The 13,865-nt window shown below is 34.0% G+C and overlaps 1 protein-coding gene across 1 annotated transcript in view; it reads right to left on the reverse strand.

Moving 5' to 3' along the window:
- Window positions 1-13,865, reverse strand: part of RPS6KA6 (ribosomal protein S6 kinase A6) — a 40,735-nt gene that overhangs the window by 12,939 nt on the left and 13,931 nt on the right. The window contains exons 4-15 of the mRNA XM_031594319.2: window positions 12,004-12,085; window positions 11,256-11,336; window positions 10,229-10,308; window positions 7,337-7,443; window positions 7,042-7,079; window positions 5,874-6,016; window positions 5,019-5,089; window positions 3,900-3,988; window positions 3,357-3,421; window positions 1,346-1,448; window positions 724-848; window positions 296-421 (exon numbers count right to left, since the gene is read on the reverse strand). Coding sequence (XP_031450179.1) covers window positions 296-421; window positions 724-848; window positions 1,346-1,448; window positions 3,357-3,421; window positions 3,900-3,988; window positions 5,019-5,089; window positions 5,874-6,016; window positions 7,042-7,079; window positions 7,337-7,443; window positions 10,229-10,308; window positions 11,256-11,336; window positions 12,004-12,085 — 1,110 coding nt within the window. The remainder of the gene's footprint in view (window positions 1-295; window positions 422-723; window positions 849-1,345; window positions 1,449-3,356; window positions 3,422-3,899; window positions 3,989-5,018; window positions 5,090-5,873; window positions 6,017-7,041; window positions 7,080-7,336; window positions 7,444-10,228; window positions 10,309-11,255; window positions 11,337-12,003; window positions 12,086-13,865) is intronic.

Genomic DNA, 13,865 nt, shown 5'->3' on the forward strand with positions numbered 1-13,865 from the left:
TGTCTGAAGCATCACTTCCCTGCAGCATAGCCCCAACCTAGTGGATCTCACCTGCTTTATTTCAGGTGTGTTCATCACAATACAATATTCTTAAGCTTCAGAGCTATAATTTCAAAAGCCAATTCCTCAATGCCACAACTTCACCAACAAAAAGAACTATAGAAGCCTATATGCAATTTCACTTAATGAAGAATACTCATCGTTCATAGTATATTAACAGCTACAGTAACTGGAGAACCCATGCATTTAATTTAATGTCTGCTACAAAAGAAGGCAATGAAGTCACTCCAAATACCTTTACAGCAAACTCCATATTTGTAGCTATGTGTATACATCGCTTGCAAACGGAGTAGGAACCAACACCAATATCTTCCTTCAGTTCATACACGTCAGTAAACTGCGCACTGTTCCCATGAAGTTGCTTTAGAAACAAACACATACAAGCTGTCACCTAGAACTCTTTATAACAGTACTATTTTCAACAGCAAAGGTTTTTTTGTTTTGTCTTTGTTTATTTCTTTTTTTTTTAAGCTTGCCAGTGCTTTTTTTTTTTTAAATACTCACACCAGAAAATTTCACCTCCTCACATCCCCAATTCTGGAGTTAAAATAGGCATTATTAAAGTGATTCAACAGAATATTTTATAATAGACTCCACAACATAAAATAACAGACTGCAAATGTTAGGTTCTGGCATTTGAAAAATTACCAAAAAAAATTTTACCTGTACTATTGGCAGTATGTTGGTGAGTGGTGATATTTTATGATCTTCTACAGTAGTTGTTGCAACAAAACTAAATCCTTTAAAGAGCTGATGTGCATTCGCACTAGGTGGAACTCCTGGAGAATCTAGTTGCATACACATTTGATTAGTATGACTAAAACTTAAAGCTATTTTTGACTGTTTGCATGTTAGAAGAAAGACTGAGGAAAGGAAAACAAAAGTAGCATTATGCATTGAATAAGATTCCTATCCTGTGATCTGTCTTGTTTTTGTCTTTTTTCCTTTCTTTCAGCAAACTAAAGAAAAGGGAAGCCTGGACAGATTTAAGATGAAATTAACAGCTATTCTCATTATAACAGAGCTGGTCGTGCCTTCCACCTTCCTTGTCATCACATCTAGAGAAACAGTAATTAAAAGAAAGAAAGAAAAAAATACTATGTTAATAATAAATGCTACAGTGACTTAAGAAGGTGTTGAGTTTACTTATGTTTTACATCATAAAATGCATATCTCACCAGCTCCAATCTCCTAATTTAGCACAGAATGGAAATATATTAAAATTTATTTGACCCCTATCAACCCATAACACTCACCAACTTAAAAACAGTGGATGCATATTTACCTTTTGGTGTTTTTGCTGTAAATTCTGGATCAAAACAAAAGGTATCTTCTGGTTTTCCAGAAGCAGGTTTAAATGGGGGTTGAATTTCTCTTCTGAACAGTTTCTGTAGTAGGATGACAAAAGTCATAATTAAAGAGTGAATGAAACTTCCATGGTTGCTGTAATTTCACCAAGCTAAAGGCAACTCAAACAACTCAAGTGTCACCTTTGTACTGGAACAGTTTTCTGAAAGAGTGAGTAACACACAGTAATCAGAAAAAGCACACATGCATGCAAAAATGAAGTTTTATTTACATGTCTTCGATTTGAAACATTATGGGAAATGTTACTCAGCAAGTCAAACAATACTTCCTTTCTTGCTCTTCTGAATCTGTTTTGTCTATCAAGTCTGCACTTAGGGTAGCAGGCTGCCTCTTATCCCTAGGTCTTTTCTCGTTTATTCAGACAAACAGTCATAGTGCATCTTTTATCCTTATCTCAGATCTAGTTCATTGTCATTTCAAACAGTTGTTACCATCCCAAAATATCCAAACTGGAAAGATATGGGATACAGTCTTTGCTTTTGTCTTGGACCCAGAATAGAAGCAGCTCTCACAACTGACAGATATATATCCCTTTCAGCAAGGTACTGCCAATTCCCAAAGCAACTATTCCAGGTTTTTCCTGACCTACTCAACTAAGCCTAAATGAGAGAAAGAAAAGGCTCTGCATTTTCTTCTCATTCACTCAATAGGCTTCAGAAAAATGCTTTGCCAAAGGATAACAAACCAGCAATATAAGTCTAGTGAAATTTTCTGTAACTATAAACATTAAGTGATGTCAAAACCCCATGCTAAGCTCAGAAAGTTCTGAGAACATTTTTTCTTGGCATTTGTCTTGCACTGTCAGACCTCTCTGCAGGTAATATTTCAGTAACGAATGTACTTCCCCCTAGCCAAAACCAGGAACATATGAGAAAGAGAGACCTGTACTCATCTCAAAGAAAATGAAATAAACACTGAAGTGTTCATCAATATCACCATAGCCAAATAAATACAAGAGTTAGAACTGCAGAATTTTTGAATTTGCTTGCTTGTGTTTATTTCCAGCTCAGCCCTCTCCAAAAAACACTAGCTAACTTAAGACCATATTAAAACAGCCTTCTCTCACTAAGTATATTCACATAAAATACTCCCATTACCTAAAACTCTGCTTGCTAATCTGTACTCTTTATGGAGATGCTGCATAAACACAGCTAGAAAGCCAACTTCTCAGAAGTAAAAGAGAAGGATAATGACAATAGGCTATAAAACAGTTAAGCACAGTATTGACTAGCATTGCAGGCAATCTAGTCAGCACAGCAACTGTTCCATCTACCCTTTCATAGGCGTTATAGCAAGGGAGTGTTTACAGAGTATCTTTACTTGTTGCGAATGTTTCTGGGCAACATATCTAAAAAGGCATCACATCAAGGTGATAAAAACATAAGAAAGCAGCCATGAACTTGGACAGCAATCTGATCAACTCAGAGCACCAGAGTCAATACTTCAACTGTGTGGAATATGACTAGTAAGACCGGAATGTGCTACAGCTAACTACAGCTAAGCCAAAGAAAACGACAGTCACAGTGAGGTTTTGTGCCCTGCACAGAAGGCATGAGACATGCTTCAACTGGATAGACACTTATTCCAGAGAATGATTCTTGCACACAGTGAATGCCAACACCCTCTACTAACTACAGATGTTGTAAGAGACAGTTTAAAATTCAGAATGTTGCAACTCTAATTACTGAACAATTAAATGCCCACTTTATAATTAATTACTGTATACCATAAACACTACAGCTCCAGATGCTAAGCAAGATTACAGCAGAAGCCAGAATGTAAGAGTCAGCAGTACTGCAGTATTTACTGTACCCTATTCAGATACAAATACCTATAAGCTATAACAATACACAAATTGAAAGATAATTTTGTATCATCTTTTATTCAGATATTTATCGTATCTATAATTCAGATAATTTTCCACTTACATTCCAGTCAACAGTAGAAAAAAAAGGATGCCTCTTGATTTCTTCAACTCCATCTGAACCAGCTCCTGAATAAAGAAAATACTCAATTAAAAAACTCTTTTGTGGTAAAGTCTTTGAACAAAATTGCATGAAAAGATGCTTAGTTAGTTAGTTAGTTTTTTTTTTTTAATCTTACATAAGGCTTTTTTCTTTTTTTTATAGGAACTGTTAAAATCAGAAATATTTCAAGGAGACAAAATATATCACTAAGCACATTTGCCTCCCTGATGAGGTACATGAGAATAAACAAAGCCCATAAATATAGAGTTGTCAATACTTGGTCAGCTTTATTCTCACTGCTAAAAGAGTCATTGGTTCAAGAAAATAATCATTCATTAGCCAGATTCAAGAATTCATGACCTAAGCTGCCAAGAAATGTCACCAGAAGTCAAATTTTACTGATCATCAACACCAAAGCTTGAAAAATCCCCAGCAGCTGCTTTCCTTAAGTAACAAACTCAGCCCATTGACTTTCATTTCAATGATCCAAACAAGCTGACCCACCTAATCTATTTGATGGGTTCCTTTTAAATAACATCCTAAGAAGACTTTGTGCTTCAGGGCTGAGGAACTGAGGCATACCAAGTTTTGCTCTAGAAGAAAACAGAAAAAGTAAGAAAACAAAATTTATCTTAGTGAAAAGAGTGGATACAGGCTTCACTGCATTATATGATGCATTAAGAATTTATTCTAAGTTCTTGTATACACATTTAACTCATTAGCTTTTCACTTTCACCTTATACATCAATGGTTACCAAAAGCAAACAAAAAAAACCCACTAAGAATAAATAATACTCTCTCCAAGCCCCCTAAACAAGTTTTATGCTAGAATTAAGTAAAGCAATTATCTTGGAACATGTGAACAGTTCAAAAATATCTTCAAGTCATCAGTATGTTGTCACCAAACCATCTACTAGAAATAAGGTCTGAAGAAACTCAAATTCCAAATTATTCGACTAGCTATTAGTCCCTGAAGTGACTAACCTTTCACAGTAAGCAAACCTTTCACAGTAAGCAACACTACAAATGCAAACTACCATGTTAACAGAGCTGCTCCTTCATCCCTTTCTTAACTATCACCCCCTCAAAAGGCCCAAGACTCTGCATGTAGTCCAAAGGAAATTCTTTTTAACTAAGCACAAACAAAGGTGAGAACATTTACCTAACAGCTTCCCTTAGAAGTTACCAGCTTACCCAGTTAGCCCTGTCAGACAACTTACGTTTCAACTGAGGTAATGTAATATGAAAATGTGAATGTATAAGTGCACTGTACATATACATATGTACATAAAGAAACACCTGATTAACTATTGCTTACAAAACAAGGAATTCTGTAACAGTAGCAATATATAACACCAGAAGTGGCAAGTAATGCTGTTCTAATACACTGTACTGTTGTTATTTTTTATTACACACCTACAGTGAAAATACAAGTTCATCCCTATGATATGCAGATACTCAGCAGCATTTCCATAGTCTAGGATCTAAACCTTATTTCTGTGTGCATGAAGGTGCGGGGAGCTTTTGTGTTTCTGTTCCAGTTTTAATACTCTCAAGCAAGAGCTGTTGCACATGTTTAAATTACTCTCTAGAAAGTCAGAAAGTGTAATAAAATATACTTACTTCAGTATCATATTCATAGTTTCATTTCGATCTTTACCTTGAAATGGTAGTGTACCAGTAAGCATTTCAAACTGAAAAGAACAAATGTTAATCTAAATCAACACTTTTTCCCCCCAGATGCTTAAAGTGCTAAGTACTGCACTCTTCCCATTGCTACATTAGGCAAACTGGCACAAACTTTTAAAGATATTTAAAAAAAATCTACAAATCTAAAAATTGCATTTAATCAGTAGTTTCCATAATAGTGGCAAATGTAAGGTAACGATAATGTTGGAATATCTTACATAAGCTACTTTAATTAGAGTAATAGAATGCCTTCTGTAACCTTACGTTAGATACTGCTGTACTATGAAAGCAGCAAGAAGAACAAGTTCTAAAACAGTACTTTACTTTTAATGTCAATATGTATATTTCACACTGATGCTCTAACACATTACAGCAAACATGTAAGTGCTAGCATTACTGGCTCACTGCTATGCTGCACTACAATTAGCCTGCTAGGCACTACTCTTATAAAAACACCATTAATAATCCATTTTTACTCCATGCTTTTAAGTAGCATGGAGAATAAATACACAAACTGGAGTTTAACACTATGACAACTGTTGAGCAACTCAGTGGACCACGTACATGATTTGAGGTTCCTAGCAAGTACTCCTTACAGTGCTATGCAGCTATAAAGTTTTACTCAAATTAGTTTTTATTTCAGTAGCACTTCAGTTGTCAACTTTTCTCTCCCTTGCTTAAGCTTTCTTCAATCTGGACAAATCTATTCTAGGCATTATTTCATTCACTTCAAACATCAGCAGCATATTTATGACCCTTAAGCCAGGTAAGCAGCAAAGCATACAGTACCATAAGAACACCAAAGGACCACCAGTCAGCACTCTGGTTGTGCCCACGCCTGTTTACTACTTCCGGTGCCATGTATTCTACAGTACCACAGAAAGAATAGGCCTTCTTCTCTTGATCTACTGATTCTTTGCTGAGTCCAAAATCTACAACAACAGCATTACAAGAACACAGCCAGTAAAGAATTTTAAGAGAAAACAACACTGTAAATAGTTTTTCAAAATAAAAGTGTTGACAGATTGTTTGCTTGCTTATAAGAACATCGTGTCATTATCCCAATCCTTCATGAAACAGGATACTGCAGATATCCAGAGACATCAGAAATTTAGTTTACCATATGCCAGAGACATTCTATGAAGTAGTGATTAGCCATCAGTGTTACCACTCAAAATATTAGTAACTCAATATTTTAAACATTACATACTCAGAGCCTTACAATAAACAAATTTTCATTTCCTACTTACTACCTGCTTAATTCTTACAGAAAAATATTACAAGTAAATGCATTTTGTAGAATGTAGCCTGTATTTACTGAATGATTTAAAAAGTCTCCTTGACATTAGTTCAATTCTCAAGACAAGGCTCTCAGCATTCCCTTCTCTGAAAAGGGAAAGGATTCCCAATGAATTAGTCTTCGCTTTCAGAAGGAAGGAAGAATTAAGACTGAATTTAAGTATATTATGTAGAATTTTAAAAACACTGCCTTTTATAATTGTCCATCACCATTATTTAAGTCTTTGAGACTTTAAACAGTTTTTTTCACTCAGAATCTAACAGCAGTATCTACAGACCAAAACATAAAATGAAATTTATACTAGTTTCACTTTAAATGTAATATTTAGAAATGCATAGTCATTTATATTTTCCACATATTCAAATCCTTTAGTTCTGTACATAGTATATTCTAGATATATTTCCATTGTTCCTTATAAAGCATATTACTGCAATTTCTAATGCTTATTTACAGTGTTAAGCCCAAAACATAGTAACAATAATAATAATAATCTAGAAGCCTTTTTACAAAAAGAACACAAAAAGGAAAAGTTTCCAACAGCAACTTTTAACCAGACTGGCCTCATATCTCAGTTATTACTTATACATCTCTTAGGTTCTTAACTAAGCTCACACAGACACACACACAGAAAGCGCTGTACTAATAAATGTTGCCTACCTGTTAGCTTGATATGTCCTGCTTCATCAAGCAAAATGCTGAAAATTAAAATTCACATTCACCAATAGACATAAACAGAAATATTTCATGTAACATTTAAAATGTAGTAGTTCATAATTTTTATCTCCTCCAACATCCATCATTAAATTAACAAGTCAATATTACATTTAAGTTACAGATGCATTTTACTTTAAAAAATTACCAAAATATTTTCAATTTTTTACATGACTATAGCAGAAAAGGCAAAGCAACAAGCAAAATACATGTAATAGTGGTAAAATACATTTTACTTTACTTTTCTGGCTTCAGGTCCCTGTATACAATTCCCAAGCTGTGAAGGTGATCCAAAGCAAGGGCCAGTTCTGCGAGGTAGAATTTCACATCTTCCTCTGTAAACATAACCTAATAAGAACTGTATAGATTTACCTTCTGATCTTGTCTTCAATTTTTAAAACTGCAATCTAAAAAAAAAAAATTCTCCTATCTGCCTACCTTCAAAACAAGATTTAGCAGTAATTTGTATGAAATGATAATTCAGCAATTTACCTACCAGATATTATATGATAATACACACTAATCATCATGATAACCATCAAGTAAAAGAACGATCTGCAATATTTAAAAATAACTGCAGTTACCACAGAGCATTGGCTAATTTTCAATATAATTAATTTAATTGTTGTATTTGGTGTTACTGACCTCTAGGATTCCTTCAGCCACAATCCTACACACACTGCCTGCCACTGCATCCTAAGTTTACATACAAGCAGCTATTTTTCTGGCATTATCACCAGGTGTGTCAACTAACATTAAAAGTATTCAGAAAAAAATTAGAAGTATGTAAAGTAAAATATCTTGTGAAAATAACAGATGAGAAAATTAGCAGTAGGATCTGAAGAGCCTAATCTCCTCTTAAGAAAATTTAAAAGGCCCTACAAAGACATTGAAGAACTAACTGAACTTGCATGCTTGCATACATGCACTTTATAGAGATGATTTTTTTGTCCAAAACACTCAGCTGGTTGTTTCTAATTTTCACATACAACTGTGAAAATTACAACATTGTATCTGCTTTGGCTTTTGTCAAGTTCTAGAAATTATGAGATAAACTAATAATCTTCAAGCTTAAAACCTCAAATTCAATTCCAAAAATTAAGTCAACTATTCTCTATTTCTCAAAAGAACTAGCAACAAGAATAGTCATCAACTGCACAGTAAGTAATAAGACTTAATATTACAGTCATTGGACTTACTGATTTAGTAATACACTGATCAGTACTTTGAATTGCACAATAAATATGTAATCTGTTGCACTAGCAATAAAAATACTTCCAATTTCCATGTCAGTTATTCATATTGTATGAATGATGAAGTTGTTACATGACAAAAACAGCACACAAGAAATTTCACTTTTTTTTTTTTTTTTTTTAAGAGCAATGTTGATTCTTTTTCATCTATATCCAGAATGGAAAGATAACATTATTCTTTGGAACAGCCAAAATGCAAATCTCAAAAATATAACAATGCTAAGTGGTAATCCACAGCCTTGGAATAATAATTTCATTTAAAAACTACTTTGCGTTAAATTAAATATAATGCAAGTCAATGTCATTAAATTTTACCAACGAAAACCTCATTAACTACTCATTTAATTTCCACAGTTGAAACTCCCATACCCGCATTAGAAGTTCAACACCGACAAAAGCATTTTAATAACCTCATACTAAACCCAATTAACTTAAAATAATCCTCATATAGAAAGTATGAAATGTTGTAGGGAATTTACATTTGTGTGTATGCCTTTGCATTAGCAGGCATTTTTGAAAACACCCTTTCTTCATAACAGAAAACAGGCACCATTTCCTCTTATACAGATACAGCAAATGTTTAAAAGCTATCTTAACAGGTAACTGAAGTCTTCAAAAAAGTATAAAATTAGTAAGAATAACCTCACAATTATTAATTCTTTATACCTGAGGGGAGTACATAGCTGATTCAGCCATCTAGTTACCTTTATTATGGATAAACTTGCATCCCTTAACTTAAGTATAGTCAGTAATCCTCGCTGCATTAGTGCAGAAGAACAGTTCTTCGTACTCTACCAGAACATCCTCTATAATCAGACAGCCTATGTCAAAGCAGAGAGACTCCTTTCCTACCTAGAGTTCCAATAACCCTTTCTACGGTATGTCTACCCCCTTGACAGAGCTTTTAATCTTTATTTTTAGAACTTAAAGTTAATAGTGCTCATTTCTTAGAGATGACCAATGTTCTACCAAGGTCAACTTTCTTTAAAATAAATTAGAAATTTACATTTAGTAAAACTTGATTTTATTTTTTTTTTTTTTTAATTTGAAGAGAGTAGAGGAGTTCATGGACTTAGGTACTGAGGAGACAACCACCTCCACCTCTATACCATTAAAAAAATAAATCAGATACTTTTCCAGATGAGGAAAAAGTGGGTAACTTCTTCCATATTTATTTATTTAAAAAAAAAAAAAAAAACACAGGAAAAGCTCTTTAAATGCAAAGTTGTTGGAAAATTTTCCATTAAAAATTTAGAGCTTTATGGATGGTTTGTAGAAAGAAAAAATCTTAAGCATGGTAATACAAATACATATAATACAAAAAATCTTTAGACTTGTCATAAAGTAAGAGGCAGGCTGTGTCACATCTCCTCTGCCATAACTCACTCTCAAGAAAGCAATGTAAATGAAAAATTATAGCTCCAGTTACATGCCAAAGTTAGATGGCAGAGGAGTGCCTTCAAAAATGCTCAAGCTTTGTGAGATTACACACTGGGATTTATTTTACAATGCAGCAGAAATCTCTTAGAGATGCAGGTTTCAAGGAACATCTACACTGACTACAAGCAAAAAACTATAACTGCTTTAGTAACTGTTGAATTTTAACTTACTTCAGTTGGGTTTCCAAGCAACAAAACATTTTTAGACAAAAGAATTGGCCTTTGTAGATACCAGAGAAAAGCTCAGGTTGCTAGCTAAAAAACATTTAAGGTTACAGCTTGTTATTCTGCAATATGCAAGGAAAACCCAACAAAGTTCTTGAAAATTTGACCATGACCAGAATAACGAGGGTAACCAGCAAGGAAAAAAAAAAAGGAACCCTAATACTGTCAAAGACAACTTCTATAAGACTGAGTTAAGATAAAATTGTAAGTACTTACCTCTTTGGATAATCGTGTGAATACATCTCCTCCCCTGAGAAAATCCAATATTAAATATAGCTTCCCTTCAGTCTGAAAGGCTTTCAAAAAAAAAAAAAAAAAACAACCAACAGTTATGTTTTGTAGATCATCTTTGTCACACAAATCTGAATGTTTTTACAACATGTAAAACTTCAACTTCAGTGAAACAATGCTTTTGTTTTGGAACTGACATAATTCAGTTGCCAACGTGAAAATTTACACAAGTTGCTAATCAAGGCTTAATTTTAATCAATAACTCCTTGCTTGCTTCTTCACAGAACACAACCTTAGTCATAAGAGATTGTTAACACACTGTTGTTTAATTTCTGCTTTGCCAAACAGGGAAACCAAGAACTTTAATGGCTGTTTTGGTCTAGCTCAAACATAGAAGTCTCTGCAGAACTCTTAAGAAGAGTTTTCAAAAGAAGTCTTTCATTTCAAAAGTACCTTATCAAAAAATTAATATTGTTCTTGTTTTATCTGTGATAGAGTTAATTTTCTTCCTAGTGTTGTGTTGTTGACTTAGGATGAAAATAAAGTTGACAATGCACTTCTGTTTAGCAGCTGCTGAGCAGTGCTTGCACAGGCCAAGGATGTTTCAGCTTCTCATGTGGCCCTACAAGCAAGAAGGCTCTAGGGGCAGAAGGAGCTGGGAGGGGATAGAGCCAGAACAGCTGACTTAAACTGGCCAAAGTGATGGCACATGGAGTCATGCTGAACAGTAAGACTGGGGGAGTTGACCAAGAAGGGGGCTCACATTGCTTAGGGCCTGGTTGGGCACTAGTCACGAGGTGGTGAGCAATTGATGCACAACCCTAATTGCTTTGTTTGTTCTTTTTGCTTTTAAAATTTTGGTGTTTTTCTTTTTTTTAGCAATTCGCTGGGTGAAACCCACAATACATATATAAATCTAAACACACACACAAGTTCTTTTCTCAGCCTTGCTATTTAAGGTTGCTAAAACCACTTCAAGTAATGAAAAAATTGAAGCAAAATAAATACCAACCATAGTGCAGTTTGACGATAAATGGGTGATTTACTTCTACTAATATATCTCTCTCCATTTTCGTACGAACTCTATCCCGAACTGAGGAAAAAAAAGAGCACCAGTAGCAAAATTTAATGGGTGAAATATGAATGGAACAGAAACCTGGAACATCTGTACTGTCCAAAATACTTTTACCTTTTTAACAGCACAAAGCGTTGTTACCATATCTGATTTTTAAGTCTTCTGTAGGACATGTTTTCAGACATCAAAACTTAGTTCCCTTTCTTACCTGTCTCAGCTTCCTGTTTTAACTAACTTTAACTTCTAAACTATTTGTACTGAATACATATGTCCCACCTGTTAAGATCACTTTATCCCTCTTCAAGTACTAACACATCCCATTTGTGTGGGATTGCCTCCATTAAAGTACCTCCTGAAAGCCAAAAATCTCTAAGTTACCTCACTAGGTCACCTATGAAAATTAATGACTTAAATTTCAGCCAGAATAGAGTTTAACTTGAGTATTTAAGTTCACTTACTCAGTTCATTAATACAAAAAAAAACCCTCCAAAACTAAGCAGATTTATATAATACAGTTTTAAACTCTGAAAAAAAAGGACATTTTACTACATAATTAAGCCATCTGGTCAGATTTGAACTCACATTTTTGATCTTAAATCTTTTATCAAAGAAATATTTAGACACATTTAAGAGAGACAGGTGCTAAAACCTACTTTATAAAGTTTAAATAAAACAACAGACATACCTTTTAAAGAAGCTTTTTTCAATACTTTCATTGCATAAAGTTGTCCAGCATCAGGACCAATTATTTTCCTTACAAGGAAGACCTAGTAATATAAACATTGCCTTTAAAATCACAACTAGAAATATTTTAATATTAAAATCAACCTTTTTTTTTTTTTTTTTTAAACACCATTACTTTTAACTTCATCAATACTGACAGAGAACAGAACATATCCCTAGTCCACATCCCACTCCTCAAAAACACCATAGGATGAAAAGATGAAACATTTGCAACAAGGCTTTTTGCATAAGCAAGATCGATAAGCAACTAGAAAGCTACCACAAAGCATTTGCAGGCTTCTTACTAATTCCAGACAACTTTTGGTATTCTTCCCTAAGCATCCACTTCTAAGGAAAAGACAAAATTGCACTACCTTGGTCAAATGAAAGGCACATACACTACCAAGTTCTCTTAAGCACACAGACCTTTCCTCAACAATATATTCTTTCCTATAGCTAGTAAGTATTTATCAAATAGAATGCCTGGATAGCATGAGGTTTTTGGGTTTTTTGTTCTGTTTTGTTTTTTTGTTTGTTTTTTTGTTTGTTTTTTTTTTTTGGTTTTTTTTACTTTCTTGAAAAGAACTATAGCAGGACTATCTGATCTGCCACTGCTTAGTCTAAGATTTTTGAGGTTTAAGACTTGAGATTCAAGTACACATCAGGTTATGTTAATCAATTCTGTAAGAATGGCGAGACAAAGGCAAGGAATCCTCATTATTTGTAATCAAAGTAATCCCTCCCTCTGAAAAAGAAACAGCAACAGGTTTTCCCACTCTTACCAAAGGGGTTTTTACACTATATGGTATATAACTTAACACTAAGAAACTTATAATGTTAATTAGAAAATGCAGCACGAATACATGCATCTCCACCAACTAATATTCTAATGAATATTCTATCAGTCTTTCAGTTTTATAAATTGATTAGTAAGTGCTTCTGTTTTTAATAATTGCTATTATAATAACAACAATTTAGTTCTGAGCAATTTACCCCTTCTCAGTTTTTATATTCAAATAAAAACAGAATATGAAGAACTACCTCAAATTGTCTCTGGTATTACTTATACTCAGATTTTCCTTGATTTTTCATTTATTTACACATATGCTTCTTTTGAAGTGATTAAACATCTAGACATTATTAAGAGACACGCTTGTAAGCTGTCTCATTCTGGTATCAGAAACTCATACACTGTCTACATAACTGACTAAGTTATGGAGGGCTGGAAGAAATGATTTTTTTCTATTGAGAGCCTGAAATAAGAAGTCATATCATATTTCCTGGTTATCAGGCTTTTATCATTAATGTTTTGCCTAATGATTGACCTACAGCACTGCTCCACACTGATGCTCAAATAGTCAAGGCAGTAACTCAAACATCAGCAAAGATTAATAAACTCACAATACATTACAAATTAAAACATCAATAAGCCTGTACAAATATTCTAATGCTTAATAACTAACAGTTTCTGACCATGTAAGGAATTCATGTTCTAGATGCAAATACTAGCTAATAAGGACCTAAAATAGATGCCATTATGAAAATTCCTTTAGCACCATTTAATTCACACACAAATTTGCCTAATCCCACATCTCACAAAGGTGCAATGGCTGCTTGTGCAACTGTGAAGTGCAAATCAAAATGGACACAATGCACAAAGCAATGCACATAAGCTAATCAAAGACCATCTTCAGCAGACTGGACACTGAAGTCTCAGAACATTATCAGAAGTTGAACTGAGAAGCTCAGTAAGAGACACGAGGTTTAATCCTTCATTTCAGATGCTGTAGCAACACACTGGGCCAGGGGAAACAAGCCTTGTGT

This window comes from Phasianus colchicus, chromosome 14, assembly GCF_987193195.1.
Source record: "Phasianus colchicus chromosome 14, bPhaCol1.hap1.1, whole genome shotgun sequence".
Classification (NCBI taxonomy): domain Eukaryota; kingdom Metazoa; phylum Chordata; class Aves; order Galliformes; family Phasianidae; genus Phasianus; species Phasianus colchicus.